Source organism: Schistocerca gregaria, chromosome 3, assembly GCF_023897955.1.
Source record: "Schistocerca gregaria isolate iqSchGreg1 chromosome 3, iqSchGreg1.2, whole genome shotgun sequence".
NCBI lineage: Eukaryota > Metazoa > Arthropoda > Insecta > Orthoptera > Acrididae > Schistocerca > Schistocerca gregaria.
In genome coordinates, this window is record NC_064922.1 from 149365179 (window position 1) to 149383719 (window position 18541).

The 18541-nt window shown below is 38.5% G+C and overlaps 1 protein-coding gene across 11 annotated transcripts in view; it reads left to right on the top strand.

The window, feature by feature from the left end:
• LOC126356163 (pericentriolar material 1 protein-like) overlaps positions 1 to 18541 on the top strand; it is a 382055-nt gene that overhangs the window by 290354 nt on the left and 73160 nt on the right. For all 11 annotated transcript variants that reach the window (XM_050006912.1, XM_050006916.1, XM_050006913.1 and 8 more), the window contains one exon: positions 11504 to 11606. In XM_050006912.1, coding sequence (XP_049862869.1) covers positions 11504 to 11606 — 103 coding nt within the window. The remainder of the gene's footprint in view (positions 1 to 11503; positions 11607 to 18541) is intronic.

Genomic DNA, 18541 nt, shown 5'->3' on the forward strand with positions numbered 1-18541 from the left:
AAACTCCTTTACTAATTTAAGTGTCTCATTTCCTAATCTAATTCCCTCAGCATCACCCGACGTAATTAGACTACATTCCATTAACCTCGTTTTGCTTTTGTTGATGTTCATCTTATATCCTCCTTTCAAGACACTGTCCATTCCATTCAACTGCTCTTCCCAGTCCTTTGCTGTCTCTGACAGAATTACAATGTCATCAGCGAATCTCAAAGTTTTTATTTCTTCTCCGTGGATTTTAATACCTACTCCGAATTTTTCTTTTGTTTCCTTTGCTGCTTGCTCAATATACAGATTGAATAACATCGGGGAGAGGCTACAACCCTGTCTTACACCCTACCCGACCACTGCTTCCCTTGCATACCCCTCGACTCTTATAACTGCCATCTGGTTTCTGTATAAATTGTAAATAGCCTTTCGCTCCCTGTATTTTACCCATGCCACCTTCAGAATTTGAAAGAGAGTATTCCAGTCAACATTGTCAAAAGCTTTCTCTAAGTCTACAAATGCTATAAACGTAGGTTTGCCTTTCCTTAATCTTTCTTCTAAGATAAGTCGTAGGGTCAGTATTGCCTCACGTGTTCCAGTGTTTCTACGGAATCCAAACTGATCTTCCCCGAGGTCGGCTTCTACTAGTTTTTCCATTCATCTGTAAAGAATTCGTGTTAGTATTTTGCAACTGTGGCTAATTAAATTGATTGTTCGGTAATTTTCGCATCTGTCAACACCTGCTTTCTTTGGGATTGTAATTATTATATTCTTCTTGAAGTCTGAGGGTATTTCGCCTGTTTCATACATCTTGCTCACCAGATGGTAGAGTTTTGTCAGGACTGGCTCTCCCGAAGCCATCAGTAGTTCCAATGGAATGTTGTCTACTCCGGGGGCCTTGTTTCGACTCAGGTCTTTCAGTGCTCTGTCAAACTCTTCGCGCAAAATCATATCTCCCATTTCATCTTCATCTACATCCTCTTCCATTTCCATAATATTGTCCTCAAGTGCATCGCCCTTGTATAGACCCTCTATATACTCCTTCCACCCCCACCCCCCCGGAGATCCGAATGGGGGACTATTTTACCTCCAGAATATTTTACCCAAGAGGATGCCATCATCATGTAATCATAGAGTAAAGCTGCATGCCCTTGGGAAAAATTACGGCCATAGTTTCCCCTTGCTTTCAGCCATTCGCAGTACCAGCACAGCAAAGCCGTTTTTGTTATTGTTACAAGGCCAGATTAGTCAATCATCCAGACTGTTGCCCTTGCAACTACTGAAAAGGCTGCTGCCCCTCTTCAGGAACCACACGGTTGTCTGGCCTCTCAACAGATACCCGTCCATTGTGGTTGTACCTACAGTACGGCTATCTGTATCGCTGAGGCACGCAAGCCTCCCAACCAACGGCAAGGTCCATGGTTCATGTGGGGTTCTTGTCATCAAGTCACCCATTGTTATCCAAACATCCTGTTGGCTACAAGCACCACTTTTCATGATGAACAATTCATTACGGGGATTTATTTCTGTTATTCTGTCAGCCATTATAGCCACCTTTTCGAGTCCCTCGTCACTGACAATTAAAATGTTCCTTATAGAATCTGGAAGTTTTTCTAGCCAAAGTGTCTTTAGGACTTTTTCTGACACATCTACACCTGCCAAGGCTTGCATTTTGCATAATAACTGACTAGGTTTTTGGTCTCCCAAATCAATTCCAGTAACTAATCTCTTAATACACATATCTTCACTTTCTTTGAAAATATTCTGTAGACATTCCGTAGCCAATGAATATTTATTCACATCTGTGCCACAAATGATGGCCCAAATATTCTCGATGTATTTTGGTTCTAATTGTGACACTAGGTGGTTAAATTTAGTTTCTTCTGTGACAATTTTGCAAAAGATGAACTGTGCTTCTGCTTGATAGAACCAAATTTCAGGTTTTTCTCTCCAAAAAGGCGGAATTTTGATGCTAACCTTGTTTGCTTCGAGGCGATCTTCGGAAACGCTCCCGTTTGTAGTCATATCTTCTTATTATCACGTCGGGGTAACCAAATATAACTGCTGTAACGTAATATTTGCAACAGTTCCAAAAGATGTTGCTTGACAATATTTAGTCTAACTTTAAATCACCAAGAACACACGCCACTTGGCCTGCTTAAGACTTCTTTATTGACTTTTGCTTAGTAGCTATCCCAGAATCATCACTTCTTTGCTACCAAAGAATAAATAAAAAAAATAAAATTTTAAAGATACTACATCATATTATCCGTAATGAACTATAACTATTAACAGTCTTGGTAACTTCATAAAATATAAAAATTCCCTTTAGATTTCATCACTGTTGCCTTTACACTTCCATTCAGGTAAATCTGACATATGTACTATCTGTTCCCATGCATCTATGCCAGCACATGAACTCGAAGCATTGTATGCAGGCATTTTTATAGCAATATATCTTTCTAGTAATACCATTATTTATTTTATTTTGTTTTACAATATTAATTTAAAATTTTTTAATGGTATTAAATGGCTAAAGAGGATTTGTCCAGTGAAAGAATGGACATACGAAAGGAAATCGGAAACATTGGGAGAGGGGGAAGGGGGGGGGGGGGTGGAGAATGTAAACATTGGTGCAATTGTATGCTGAAGTATATCCTGTTTGTAGCAAGCTGTCACTATTGGTCTTCACAAAATAGTATTAAATTTAAAAAAAAATGGAAATGTGTAAAATAAAATATGCCAAAAAAAGCAGCAAACTGGTAAGAGAAACACATTAAACATTTCAGCAGAGGTGACACACAGCCACTGTGTTACTACGAGGCAGCTTGTGTGTGTAAGTGGGATCAGCCAAAGGAATGTTCCGTGAATACTACATTTCAATGCATTTCACCCTTTTCACATTTTGCTCCATTAAAAGCTTTGCGGTGTGAATCAAAATAGTTTACAGTTCTTTAAATGATATTTTTGAAAACTGCAACAAGATGCAGTGTTTCTGTGCAAGATTTGGTTTACAGATGAAGCATCCTTTACAAACCCTGAGAAAATCAGTCATTGCAATTCACACTACTGGTCAGCTGAAACTCCACTCCAAGTTGTGCTTGCGTGAGTGTGTGTGTGTGCATGTGTGTCTACTGCTGACAAAGGCCTTAATGGCCAAAATCTATGATTGTGTGAATCTTTTTATTGTGCCTATCACGGATCAGCATCTCCACTATATGGTGAGTAGCAACTTTACTTCTCTTGTGTTGTTACATTCCATCCTGGATTTTCCATTGATGATTTTCATAAATCACATCATTCATCACTTTTTTATTGATGGAATTCTAGGCTTCTGAATATCCATAAGAGCATACAGATTTCTGCCCATTCCATACAGATAATTACAGACCTTCTTAAGAGAACATTTGGAGACTGTTGGACTCATTCATGAAACACAATGAGTCCTGTTGTTGTTGTTGTTGTTGTTGTTGTTGTTGTGGTGGTGGTGGTGGTGGTGGTGGTGGTGGTGGTGGTGGTGTTGTGGGGGGTCTTCAGTCCTGAGACTGGTTTGATGCTGCTCTATCCTGTGCAAGCTTCTCCATCTCCAAGTAACTACTGCAACCTACATCCTTCTAACTCTGCTTAGTGTATTCATCTCTTGGTCTCCCTCTACGACTTTTACTCTCCACGCTGTCCTCCAATACTAAATTGGTGAACTCTTGATGCCTCAGAACATGTTCTATTAACTGATCCCTTCTTCTAGTCAAGTTGTGCCACAAATTCCTCTTCTCCCCAATTCTGTTGAGTACCCTCTCATTAGTTACATGATCTACCCATCTAATCTTTAGCATTCTTCTGTAGCACAACATTTCGAAAGCTTCTATTCTCTTCTTCTCTAAACTATTAATTGCCCATGTTGTGCTTCCATACAGGGCTACACTCCATACAAATATTTTCAGAAAAGACACTTAATCTACACTCGATGTTAACAAATTTCTCCTCTTCAGAAATGCTTTCGTTGCCATTGCCAGTCTACATTTTATATTCCCCACTTCAACCATCATTAGTTACTTTGCTTCCCATCTGCTAATCTTATTCCCTCAGCGTCACTCGACATAATTCGACTACATTCCATTATCCTTGTTTTGCTTTTGTTGATGTTCATCTTATATCCTCCTTTCAAAACATTGTCCATTCCATTCAACTGCTTGTCCAGGTCCTTTGCTGTCTCTTGCAGTGTCATTGGCAAACCTCAAAGTTTTTATTCCTTCTCCGTGGATTTTAATTCCTACTGTAAATTTTTCTTTTGTTTCCTTTACTGCTTGCTCAATATACAGATTGAATAACATTAGTGATAGGCTACAACCCTGTCTCACTCCCTTCCCAACCACTGCTTCCCTTTCATGTCCCTCGACTCGTTTAACTGCCATCTGGGTTCTGTACAAATTGAAAATAGCCTTTCGCTCCCTGTATTTTACCCCTGCAACCTTTAGCATTTGAAAGAGAATGTTCCAGTCAACAATGTCAAAAGCTTTATCTAAGTCTATAAAAGCTAGAAACATATGTTTGCCTTTCCTTGATCTATCTTCTAAGATAGTTTGTAGGGTCAGTATTGCCTCACGTGTTCCAACATTTCTGCAGACTCCAAACTTATCTTCCCTGAGGTCAGCTTCTACCAGTTTTTCCATTTGTCTGTAAAGAATTCTTGTTAGTATTTTGCAGCCGTGACTTATTAAACTGATAGTTCAGTAATTTTCACACCTGTTGAAACCTGATTTCTTTGAGATTGGAATTATTATATTCTTCTTGAAGTCTGAGGGTATTTCGCCTGTCTCATACATCTTGCTCACCAGATGGTAGAGTTTTGTCAGGACTGGCTCTCCCAAGGCTATCAGTAGTTCTAAGGGAATGTTGTCTAATCCTCGGGCCTCGTTTTAACTTAGGTCTTTCAGTGCTCTGCCAAATTCTTCACACAGTATCATACCTCCCAGTTCATCCATGTCCTCTTCCATTTCCATAATATTGCCCTCAAGAACATCACCCTTGTACAGACCCTCTGTATACTCCTTCCTGCTTTCCCTTCTTTGCTTAGAACAGGTTTTGTATCTGAGCTCTTGATATTCATATAAGTGGTTCTCTTTTCTCCAAAGGTCTCTTTAATTTTCCTATAGGCACTATCTATTTTACCCCTAGTGATAAATGTCTCTACATCCTTACATTTGTCCTCTTCATGCCTGCTTAGCCATTTTGCACATCCTGTCGATCTCATTTTTGAGACTTTTGTATTCCTTTTTGCCTGCTTCGTTTACTGCATTTTTATATTTTCTCCTTTCATCAATTATATTCAATATTTCTTCTGTTACCCAAGGATTTCTACTAGCCCTTGTCTTTTTACCTACTTGATCCTCTGCTGCCTTCACTACTTCATCCCTCAAAGCTACCCATTCTTCTTCTACTGTATTTCTTTCCCCCATTCCTGTCAGTTGTTCCCTTATGCTCTCCCTGAAACTCTGTACAACCTCTGGTTTTGTCAGTTTATCCAGGTGACAGCTCCTTAAATTCCCATTTTTTTGCAGTTTCTTCTGTTTTAATCTACAGTTCATAACCAATAGATTGTAGTCAGAGTCCACATCTGCCCTCCGGAAATGACTCACAATTTAAAACCTGGTTCCTAAATCTCTGTCTTACTATTATATAATCTATCTGAAACCTTCCAGTGTCTCCAGGTCTCTTCCACATATACAACCTTCTTTCATGATTAAGTTATGCTCTGTGCAAAATTCTACCAGGCGGCTTCCTCTTTCATTCCTTGACCCATTCAGTATTCACGTACTACATTTCCTTTTCCTGCTATCAAATACCGGTCCCCTATGACTATTAAATTTTCATCTACCTTGACTATCTGAATAATTTCTTTTATCTCCTCATACATTTCTTCAATCTCTTCATCATCTGGGAAAGTAGTTGGCATATAAACTTGTACTGCTGTGGTAGATATGTGCTTCGTATCTACCTTTCCTGCAGTAGTGTGTTCACTATGCTGTTCGTAGCACCTTTCCCGCTCTCCTATTTTTTTAATTCATTATTAAACCTACTCCTGCATTACCCCTAATTGATTTTGTATTTATAACCATGTATTCACCTGACCAGAAATCTGGTTCCTCCTGCCACCGAACTTCACTAATTCCTAGTATATCTAACTTTAACCTATCCATTTCCTTTTTTAAATTTTCTAACATACCTACCCAATTAAGGGATCTGGCATTCCATGCTCCATTTCGTATTACGCCAGTTTTGTTTCTCCTGATAATGATGTCCTTCTGAGTAATCCCCACCTGGAGATCCAAATGGGGGACTGTTTTTCCTCCAGAATATTTTACCCAAGAGAACATCATCAGCATTTAACCATACATTAAAGCTGCATGCCCTCAGAAAAAATTACAGCTGCAGTTTCCCCTTGCTTTCAGCTATTTGCAGTACCAGCACAGCAAGGCTGTTTTGGTTAATGTTACAAGGCCAGATCAGTCAATCATCCAGACTGTTGCCCCTGCAACTACTGCAAAATTTGCTATCTGTATCGCTGAGGCACACGAGCCTCCCCACCAATGGCAAAGTCCCTGGCCCATGGAAGGAGGGGGGGGGGGGGGGGGGGGGCGGGGTGTCAGTGAGTCCTAAAGGCATTCTCATTTTATATGGCAGTGAGTCCTAAAGGGATAAAATGCCATATAACATGAGCCTGCACTTCTATAAGTCCAGGTGAATTTCAACCTCTCGTTTGTCCAGAATCAAATTAGAACATTTATCAGTGTATGGTAGGTTGCAGTAGGTACTGGGAGATGAAGCAGCTTGCACAGGATAGAGTAGCATGGAGAGCTGCATCAAACCAGTCTCAGGACTGAAGACAACAACAACAACATGGTCACCACTTGAGATGCTTGATATGACAGGCATAATAATAAATACATAATCCATACATTAGTTATGTCTTTGCTTACATTTGTACATAGAGCAGTTGTTTGTGAGAACTCTTCTCCTGATGACAGGACAGTGGCTGCATCTCTATTATCTTCTTACTATTTCATTGAGTTCCACACATGATATGTTTTTGAAATCCTCTTCAGAGGATCTTTTGAGTACCACAGACAAAAGAGTATAGTTGCATTTAAGGAACAAAATCAGTGTCATAATTCAGCAGCTATAAACATTAAAAATTTCTTGCTTACATCAGAAAATTTGACACATTGTTTGTTATAACTTAGTGAAAACCATGCCTTGATATATTTAAAACAATTATCATTTGAACTTCAGTCTCAGTTGCTCATTTTTAATTACATTATATGTTTTGGTCACTCTGTATCATCCTCAGTTCTAAGTAGGTATGTCAGCAATCCTTAAGAACACAGTGGTTGCACTGGAGTGCTATAAATCGCATGTAATTGATACCAAGTGATCGTGTGACCCTGCATCACTTGTGCAAACGGTGTGTAGGTGCTAGTCCGTTGTGTGGAAATGGCACAGTTGGATGGATTGACATGGAGATGTGACAGAATGCCAAAAAGGAGCTATTGTACCCGTGACACCCCACTGTTAATGTAGTTGCCTGATTTGTTGACGTGTCATCATGGACTACCCAAAGTGTCTACAAGGAGTGTTTACCACTCAAAAGTGCCACACTGCCAACTGTTAACCGAGGTACAAGCATACAGAATAGGTTCCCAGGTATGTGAGTGGCTCAAATATTTCTTAAGTAACAGAACTCAGATGTTATTGTTGATGGCGAGTGTTTATCAGAGACAAGCATATCATGAGGAGTGCTCCAGGGAAGTGTGATAGGAATGCTGTCGTACATATACATAAATGATCTAGTGGGCAGAGTAAGCAGAGACCTATGACTGTTGTGGTGTATAGGAAGGTGTCGTCATTAAGTGACTGTAGAGTGTAGGAGAATACAAGATGACTTAGACCAAATTTTTAGTTAGTATTGTGAATGGCATCTAGCTTTGAATGTAGAAAAATGTATGGTAATGCAGATGAGTAGGGAAAACAAACCCACAATATTCAAATACAGCATTAGTAGTGTGCTACTTGACACAGTGATGTCAATTAAATATTCAGGCATAATGTTTCAAAGCAATATGAAATGCAATGAGCCTGTAAGGATTATAGTGGGGAAGGCAAATGGTCAACTTCATTTGATTAGGAGAATTTTAGGAAAATGCCTACATTGTACGATCAAAGCCTACATTGTATTATTAGGAAAATGTAGTTAATCTCTGAAGGAGACCATATATAGGACACTAGTGTGACCCGTTATTGAGTTATGTTCTTGTGTTTGGGATTTGCACTAAGTCAGATTAAAAGAAGACATTTAAGCAATTCAGAGTTGGGCTGCTAGATTTGTTACCTGTAGACTCAAACTACATTCGAGTGTTACTGAGATGATTCAGGAACTCAAGTTGAAATACCTGAAGGGAAGGTGAAGTTCTTTTGGAGGAACACTATTGAGAAAATTTAGAGAACTGGCATTTGAAGAGAACTGGAATTTGAAGCTGACTGCAGAATGATTCTATGCCAACAACATACATTTCACATAAGGACCATGAAGATAAGGTTAGAGAGATTAAGACTTGTACGGAGGCATATAGGCAGCTGTTTTTCCCCTCACTCTATTTGTGAGTAAAACAGGAAAGGAAATGACTAATAGTGGTACAGGGTACCCTCTGCCACCCATCATACGGTGTCTTGTGGAATATGTATGTAGATATAGATGTAACATGAACTAAGAACAGTGGTTGTAAAAAGACCCTAGCCAATACAGACAAAAGATGACTGTCACAACTTGTCAGTAACAGTCGGTTTCAAACCTGAAAGCAATTGCTGCTATCAGTGAATATAGATTCATCTCAGCCAGTTACCGAGCAAACATTGCAAAGGGAACTATATGCAATGACCTTTTGAAGTCGGGTACCTTGAAAAGTCTGTTAATTACGGTGACACGTAAAACTGTGCATCACCAGTGGGACAAACAGAAACTTGACTGTACGTAAGTGGAGGCACATACTGTGGCCTGACGAGTCACTATTTTGCCTCTTTTTCACATGATGGAGGACATCAAGTGCACTAACAGGCCAGTGAGGAATTTAACCCACAATGTGTGGAGGGTGCAGTTCAGGCTGGAGGTGATTTTGTGATTTTTGAGGTGGTTTTTCATATCGTGACTTGGGCCCAATCATTCTGGTTGTGATGAGCATGACTGAGATGTTTATTTCAGTATTCTCATTGACCAGGTGTTGCCCATTTTTCTACATCTTCATGGTGCAGTGGAAACTCACACCTTACAAAATAGCAACATCCATGTTCACACTACAAGCAAACATTTCTGGTTTAACAAATGCTGTGACAGCCTATCATACAGTCTGGTATCTACGTGGGATCTGACCATCAGTGAGTGGCTTCAGATGGATGTGTCATTCCTTAAAAAAAGAACTTACAGACTCTTTTTCATCGAACTGAGATTTTGAATGACTACTCTGTGACTCCATTTTCCTATTCCTTGTGTTGATTGAGCTATGCTGAATAGTTTTTGAGTTGGAAGCATGACACTTCCCATTTTTGTATAATATTTTCAACCACATTTCATTCTTTAGTGTGTTAAATGCAGCTAGAAGTTACTGTTAACTTGCATTTTCTGATTAATGCTAGGGAAGTGATCTTCTCCCTAGTGTAGTATTAAAACAAAGACTGACTTAAAGCAAGACCAGATACATAGTTTGTATCAACTGTGGGACAGTTTTTGAAAGTAATAGTTGGATGTTGGAGTCATCTTATGAAACTAATGAGAGATAAATATGTTATATAATATAATGGTCTTCTATTGAGCACTTATGAGTAGTTTACAGCTAGATTGCTGCACATAACTTCCATGTGCATCCTCTGCACCCCATCCTCCTGTTTCAGGAAAAGTGGTTTTTCATTTGGCGTATGGGGCGGGGCGGGATGTCCCAACATCAGTTATACACTGTTACTGACTGTCTCTGTTACAAGTTCACACCTGAAAGCAGCCAGAAGATATTTAGTCTGACCCAATATTTTCAATCTGCTAAACAGTAACTGACCAATGACTACTTGCAAGTTAACACAGTCAGTCATTCAGTAGGCTTCTTGGAAAGAAGTGCTCACCATAATGTCTCGCTATCTGCATGAAAACGCCTCATGGAGTTAATGGATGACATGAAACATTCACATGCGAATATCTCCTAAAACAAATCACTCACAAAAGCTCAAACTTTCACAAAATACTCAACACTGTAGTCATTTTTCATCAACAATATGAGAACCAATAAAACGCCCCAATTTCTTCATTTTGGTACAAATTTGGTCACCCGGTTTAATAGGTGTTTACCAGAAGACAGCTCCCGAGTGACTCTCTCGATTCATAGATATCGGGGCCCAAATCCCCACTCAAATGCACGGGAAATGCTGAATTCCTATTGACTAGTTTGTTAAACAGCCAATCAGATCATCTCGAGCACTTCTATACTTGTGGTATTTCTAATGTCAGCCAATCAGATTACCACAAATGATTTAGACTAGAAATCTCATAATTGTGAAACTAGATAAAATTTAACAAAAACAAAATATGATTACCTTTTTTATAAAATAAATTACTAATAAATTTAATACTCAATATCCCTTTTGGCTGCCTTTCATAAAATGAAGCTCACTCAGACATACGTCATAAATTCTCCTATTGCACAACTTTCTCACACATGCATTTGCATAGTTTTAATAAAATATCCCATTCTCACTTTATGTATGTCCTCTATTCCCTTTCACAGCTTCTCCGAAACACACATGCAACCAAAACATGATGAAATAATAATTTTCTGGAGTACTTTTAAGTTCATAAGAAATCTGTGTTAATGACACTAAAGAAAATTCCAAAATTTAGATTATATGAACCTATGCTCTTGGTTGTAGTTTCAGTTGATACTTTAAATGAATACATTACAGACCCTTACTCACTTTCACAGCAGCAGCATGGTTATTATGTGTTTTAGATAAAAATTTATATCCCTGAAAGTATTGAAGTTATTGATTTGAAATTTTAACATTATCTTTGTGTTATCCACAGAATTTGGTATACTAAGTATAAAAAGTTCAATTAACATTTAATAATACTTCTTCAGATTGATAGGGAGTATGTGTAATGTATTGCATGCAGCATTAGTCAAGTAAACATCTCGCTCGGCCCTGTAGCGTCAACTGTGCGGAGAGTGAGAACCAAAACCTGCTCTCCTCCCAGCTCCACACCAAGCTACACTTTCAATACAAGATGACAAATAGTAATGATTTGCTATTTGGTTTGGCACTTCATTTACGCACATTGGGCAGTATTATAGATTGTAACAGCAGTGGTACGTTATTTGTTGCGAACTCAACTCATTATGAAAAAAAATTATTTAAATCACTAAATTTGTAATTTGTGTGTTATTTTTCTTGGAGGAAAAGCATCTTATTTTCTCATTCTTTGCAGACTACGAGATGTTGGAGAAGAATTACTCACTGCAATTGCTGAAGTTGTGCAGAGTGAATTGACCTTTTTGCGTTTGGTGGACACTGTTAGGAGAGACTCTGAGGTAAATTAGAATAAGAAATGATATTTGCTCAACTCTCACAACTGCTTTATCAATCTGCTTTTCTGCTTTGTTGCAGGAGAGTTTCCCAACCAATATTTCATTACTCTAATATTGTTGAAGAGCTGTTTAGTGCTCACATTTACTAGTTTCCTGATAATATAATGCTGCTTTAGTCTGGTTTGCACTTTCATTACACAAGAAAAAGTAGTTTGTTATTGTGTTCGCTACATTCTTATGTTTTCATTCAGATATCAATTAGAATAAAAAACAGATAATATTTCCTTGTATACAAAAGTACAACGTTCTGTGCTAGTCTTATTGTTGGTACTTATTTTACATTTTTCCTGTTCTTCTTCCTTTTTTCATCTTCCAAGAAGGAAACAGTTTGTGATCAGAATTTGGGAGTGAAATTATTTCTCACTGGCAGCTAGAACACCCAGAACTGTCGAGACATGTAAAAGTTACATATGACATTACACTAAAGAAAATAAAAGAAACTGCTTGCAGGAGTAACTTAAAATGAAGTGTCTTCAGCCTATATAGGTCTGCGATATTAACATGATCTGAAGTTTTAAAAATTCTGATTTAGTAATCTGAGAAATTATACTCTGTGAATTGTTTTTATTGGATTATTTTCAAGATAAAATGTCATCTCTCCAAATGCTTAAATATGATGGCCCTGGAATATGAATAGCTTTTGAGTTATGCTTTTAAGAAGATAATGCTCTTAATGTGGTGGAGGGCAATTCAGTTTTTGCATCAGCCATGGATTGTGTGTGGAAGATACATGACTCTGGCTGCTTGAACCAGATGAAAATTATGTAAACTACATTTTCATAAAAATGATTGCTTTAAATATTTCAGCTTTTTTTCATTGGTCCTTATATGTGACCATCATATGTGACATATTTGGGTATTTTACACAAGAGTGCAGTCACCATACTGTTTTGTGTTCTGAACCCTGCTAGTGTGGAAGCATGCTTACAAATTTTTCTCCTAATTCACACTGATGAGATTTTGGCACCAGTGGAGCACATCCGTCAGTCTCAGAGCTTCTTCCTGAGCAAAACTATGCTGTATAGCTTTGAAGACATATGTACACCACTCATGATCCCGCACCAAGATTATTGGTAGATCTGTTTCTTATTCAGTCTGTATCTTTTCATCATCCCCAGCATCAGTAAGAAAAGAAAAAAATTATAAAATGCATGTCACATAGTTCTATGTTTAAAAGTGACATAGTAATGAGGTGGTCAACAATCACAATCCATAATAACAAACACGATTCATGATCAAGGTTTTTATACAGGACAAACTTGGCTAATTTTGTAATATGGCTAGTTTTGCAGTACCATTCATATCCATTCACTGCGAAATTGTACAAGCTGATTTTAAGTATGAGCATTACACCGCAGGCGGCAACACCTATCAGCAGTGTGTGGTTGAGAAAACAGCTACCGGAACACATTCTTGTGGCTGTGATAGAAATTTTTCCAGTATGGTTGAGAATATTTTCAGTGTTGCACGTGTTTAGTGACAGCTTTCTGTTTTTTATATATATATATATATATATATATATATATATATATATATATATATATATATATATATATATTAAAAATAAAGATTCCAAGACTTACCAAGCGGGAAAGCGCCGGCAGACAGTGCCTGTCTGCCGGCGCTTTCCCGCTTGGTAAGTCTTGGAATCTTTATTTTTAATATATTTTTCCCATGTGGAAGTTTCTTTCTGTTTTATTTACATCGTCATTAAGAAACTTCCACATGGGAAAAATATATTAAAAACAAACTAAAAACAAATTAAAAACAAAGATTCCAAGACTTACCAAGCGGGAAAGCGCCGGCAGACAGGCACATGAACAAAACACACAAACACACACACAGAATTACAAGCTTTCGCAACTGGCAGTTGCTTCGTCAGGAAAGAGGGAAGGAGAGGGAAAAATGAAAGGATGTGGGTTTTAAGGGAGAGGGTAAGGAGTCATTCCAATCCCGGGAGCGGAAAGACTTCCCTTAGGGGAAAAAAAGGACAGGTGTACACTCGCACACACACACACATATCCATCCGCACATACACAGACACAAGCAGATGCGGATGGATATGTGTGTGTGTGTGCGAGTGTACACCTGTCCTTTTTTTCCCCTAAGGGAAGTCTTTCCGCTCCCGGGATTGGAATGACTCCTTACCCTCTCCCTTAAAACCCACATCCTTTCATTTTTCCCTCTCCTTCCCTCTTTCCTGACGAAGCAACTGCCAGTTGCGAAAGCTTGTAATTCTGTGTGTGTGTTTGTGTGTTTTGTTCATGTGCCTGTCTGCCGGCGCTTTCCCGCTTGGTAAGTCTTGGAATCTTTGTTTTTAATATATTTTTCCCATGTGGAAGTTTCTTTCTGTTTTATTTACATCGTCATTAATTTGAACCCAACAATTACGTTTGTTATTGTCTCTGTTGCATTTCGAAATCTTCTCTATCGTCTGACTTTCTCTTTTCAAGCTGCTTGTGTCTGTGTATGTGCGGATGGATATGTGTGTGTGTGTGCGAGTGTACACCTGTCCTTTTTTTCCCCTAAGGGAAGTCTTTCCGCTCCCGGGATTGGAATGACTCCTTACCCTCTCCCTTAAAACCCACATCCTTTCATTTTTCCCTCTCCTTCCCTCTTTCCTGACGAAGCAACTGCCAGTTGCGAAAGCTTGTAATTCTGTGTGTGTGTTTGTGTGTTTTGTTCATGTGCCTGTCTGCCGGCGTTTTCCCGCTTGGTAAGTCTTGGAATCTTTGTTTTTAATATATATATATATATATATATATATATATATATATACTGCCGATATAATCTGAAGTGTAAGTGATGGATTCTTCACTGTTCTCTATTTAATTTAATGTCTTGTTAGTCATTTTGACACCAATAATTTGCTTGTAATTCACTTTTGCTGGTACTGCAGTTCTTAATGATTTGGTGCCACTGACGAGTGCATAAAGCAGTTCGAGCAGCATGCAAATCAAGTAAAAGAATGTATTTTACATGTTGTTTTACTGAATTAAAGTGCTTTCATGATTTGAATGTGATACTGACATTCGTAAAGGAAGGCTTAAGGTATTTATCAATTTAATTTGTTACAGATTTATAAACCTAGAGTCAAATATGGAGAATAGTCCAGCAGAAAGGATTGGGAAGAAACTATACTAAGGGTGTTAAAGGATGGCTGGTCAGTGCATAGATCCAGTAAAGATTTTGGCATACATTACAACACCCCAAAGGATAGACTAAGTGTTTGTTCCAATCCTGTGGACTGTGCTCTCATGAAAATGGGTGCCCCTTCTTTTTAGCAGAGGCAGACGAAACTAATGAAATTGAATGTAAGAACTGGGTTTTGGATTGTCGGCGAGTGATATGCATTATTACTCTCACAAATTAGCATCGAGGAGACCTCAAAGGAACCCATTTGGGGAAGAAAGAGACAAGGCAGAATGGTGAAATGATATGGACTAAGTTTACATCTGCCAGAAAATCAATTATATCATAGGGCTGCAGCTTCAAATCATTCTAATTTGAACAATTTTTATGATGTGCAAGTACTGTGTATGAGAAAACAGGACTTATGACAAAGCCAAATCTAATTTGGAATCTAGATGAAATGGGATTTTCAATGGTGAATAAGCCAAGCAAAATTGTTTCACCAAAGGAGCAAAATGTGTCCACCAGCAGACGACCGCTGAAAAGGGGGAGACTACAACAGTTATGTTTGCTGCCAATGCTGTGGGACAAACAGTGCCTCCTATGTTTATTTTCAAGGGGATTCCTGTCACTGATAGACTGAAGTAAAATGCTCCTTCATTGAGCCAGGTAGCAGTGTCAAAAATGGCTGGATAAATTCAGAAATTTTATGGAGTTCTTGAAGCACGTCATTAACCACATTCCTCCTGCTCATCCTGTTCTGCTATTGATGGAGTCACATTCTAACTATGTCTCTCCAGAAGCTCTAAAATTCAGACAAGAAATGGCATTCTTTTTGTTACCTTTCCATCACACACCACTCAGATCTTACAGCTGTGTGATGTGTCCGTGTTTGGTCCTCTAAAAATGACTTGGAAAAGAAATGTGAAGGACTTTATGAAAACTTGTGGTTACAAGCCTACAAGAATGGATTTTTGCCATCTGTTCAAGAAGCCCATGGATGAAACAATAACAACAGCCACCATCAAGAGTAGTCTTTCTAAAACTGGAATTTTTCTCATGAATAGAGATGTTAATTAATAATCTTCGTCTACCTAAACATTCATAAATAATATTAGATAAACATTCCAGATGTCACTTTGAAGGTTTCCCAAGTTAATGAGACCTTTAATGCTGGGCAAGTAGAGCTACCTGAAAGAACAGTAGATGAATGCGTATCAGCAGAGCAAAAAGAAGCTGTTGATAATATGCCATCTGAGACAGAAGTGTCAACAGATCAAAGTGAAAGTATTCAGGAGGAAATTAACATGCCTCTTCCAAAATGCATAAAATCATGGAGAAAGAGGAAACATGCAGCTACTTCAACCAGAGTTATTGCTGGTTAAGGCATGTTGGTTGCACTAGGCCTAAAGACCCCTGAAGAAAGGGAAGCAGACAGAGAAAATTCCAAATCAAAGGGGAATGTTCCAGCAGAGAGGCAACAATGAAAACTGAGCGCCTCAAAAGCTAAAATGGGAAAACAGCAAGTGCATCCACATGTAGCTCCTTCAACAAGATGATGTATGCCTGTAAGGAGGAGATTAATAAGAAATGTAGGAAAGGATGACAACATTTGTTTGTCATGTGGTGGAAATTACAAAGATGATAATGATGGCCAAGAATGGATTTATTGCTTGAAGTATGAGTGCTGGTTTCATCTGTCTTGCCAAAGACTGAAGGCATACTGTGCTCAATGCACATGCCATTTATGCACTGAGGCTGATTCTGATTAACTTGAATCACATATTCCATTTTAAGAATTAACTTCAATTACATTTCCAATTTTAAGATGTTTTATGACTACAATAATTAATTTATTTTATTGTATTATTCCTTTATATGTTAAAGTATGTAATTAATTAATCATATTACCATTGATTACATTACTTATAATAATTTAGCAATAGTAAATACAGTAGATGTTAAGTGTATGATGTTTTGGTTACATTAAGTATTAAAATTATAACGGCTACTGCGAAATTACCCAAGTAGTATTGTGAAATTGCCTGAGTCCTTATTAACACAGTAAATTAGTACTGTTTTAAGAAAGTTTTCTTGTATCTGAAATTTAACTTTCGATATTTAACATTTATATCCATGAATAACAATACTTTTACATATAATTTGAGACAAAAATTTGATTTTAAAAATATTTCTTTAAAATACTAGAGGCAAAAAACCTTAATACTGCAAAATTAGCCGAGTTTGCCCAATCATTTTATTTTTTACAACTATTCTACCAGAGTAACTACTAAAGTTCTGCATGAGTTTTGGGTAATTACATTTGTCCGTATGGGTAGAAACCTGCATTTATCATGTTGAAGGAAACAGTCAATGTCAGATACACAATTATTTTTGTCATTTAGTCTCAAATTCTGCCCTTAGAGGCATTGTTTTTAATTTGTTGTTATAATTCTTGAACTGGAAATACACAAATTTACAGGTGCTATACGAATTAGTGAATGTACAATTAATTGCTCAAACACGACACACTAGATGCAACAGTTACACTCTTCATATTACAAATGACAAAAACTTTGCAATATAAGGCAGTGGAAGAGGGTCTCTTAGAACAGGCTGTTCCAGCTCATCGGCTCCGTTGTGAGCCGCAGAGTGCTCCCTGCTCCAGGGAGCCGTGTCGCTCGCTGTGACCATTCTAGTGGGCCGGCATGTGGCACAGCTGGCTGAGGCAGACGCCAAGGCAAGCGTTTTGATATGCCAGCTGCTTCTTACAAGATCGACAATCACATACTCTTAGCTGCTAATACATGGTACACCAGGAAATACGATGTTCAGGAAATAAATAAGAAACAACTGTCTAACAAGAAATTGCATACTAAATTTGCATACTATTGGGCCTTCAAAAATGTCACGTCCTGTTGCGGTGTAATTGAGTGGTACCACATCCAAGAGTTCTTCTGTTACTTGCAGCTCCATGTCGACACCACGCACGAAGACTGCAAGCTGAGCACAGTCCGATATGTCAGTGCTTTCGTCAAGCGCTAGTTAAAATGCAACAAAGCTCTCCGCCTTTTTCCTGAGCTGTGTCTCTAAATCCGCTGCCATGTCCAGGATTCGACGAGACATTATTTGCTTCGACAGGCAAACCCCTTCAATTGCCTGCACCTCCCTTGGAAACAAACATTCTACAACTGCTACCATTCACGATTTTACGAGTGGTCCCACCGAAAACGGCTTGCCACTCGTTGCAATGATGTGAGCGACTCTGTAGCTTGCTCGAATTGCAGATTCAATAGTGTTTTCTCCACTCTCATTCACCTGAAAATTATAAACACATTATAGAACACGAATTATGTTGCATGTTTTGATACCCTCCGTATTACGAAACAGTTTTTAAACTTAGATTTTCCTGGTATGTCGTTCTTAAGCCTGGCTACCATTTCTCTGCGTGCAACGCCATCTACCTGATCGTAGTCCACTGCGTGAAGACGTGTATAATGTCATTGTATATTGTACCTCTTCGCAGAATTAAATACTTTATGACATACAAGTCACTGCAGACGACCATCCCTCTCAATAAATAGAAAGGTATCCTCCAATAGAGGTGCAGGGCTCCCGCGGCTAGTCATAGCTGTCATTGAACACGGATTATTGCGTCAATTGCGGCTGCATGCGGCCAGGGGGCAGTGAGTACGCTTTCCCCCTCCACGCCGGCTCCAAGCTGCCGCAGTGAGCGCTCCGGAGCG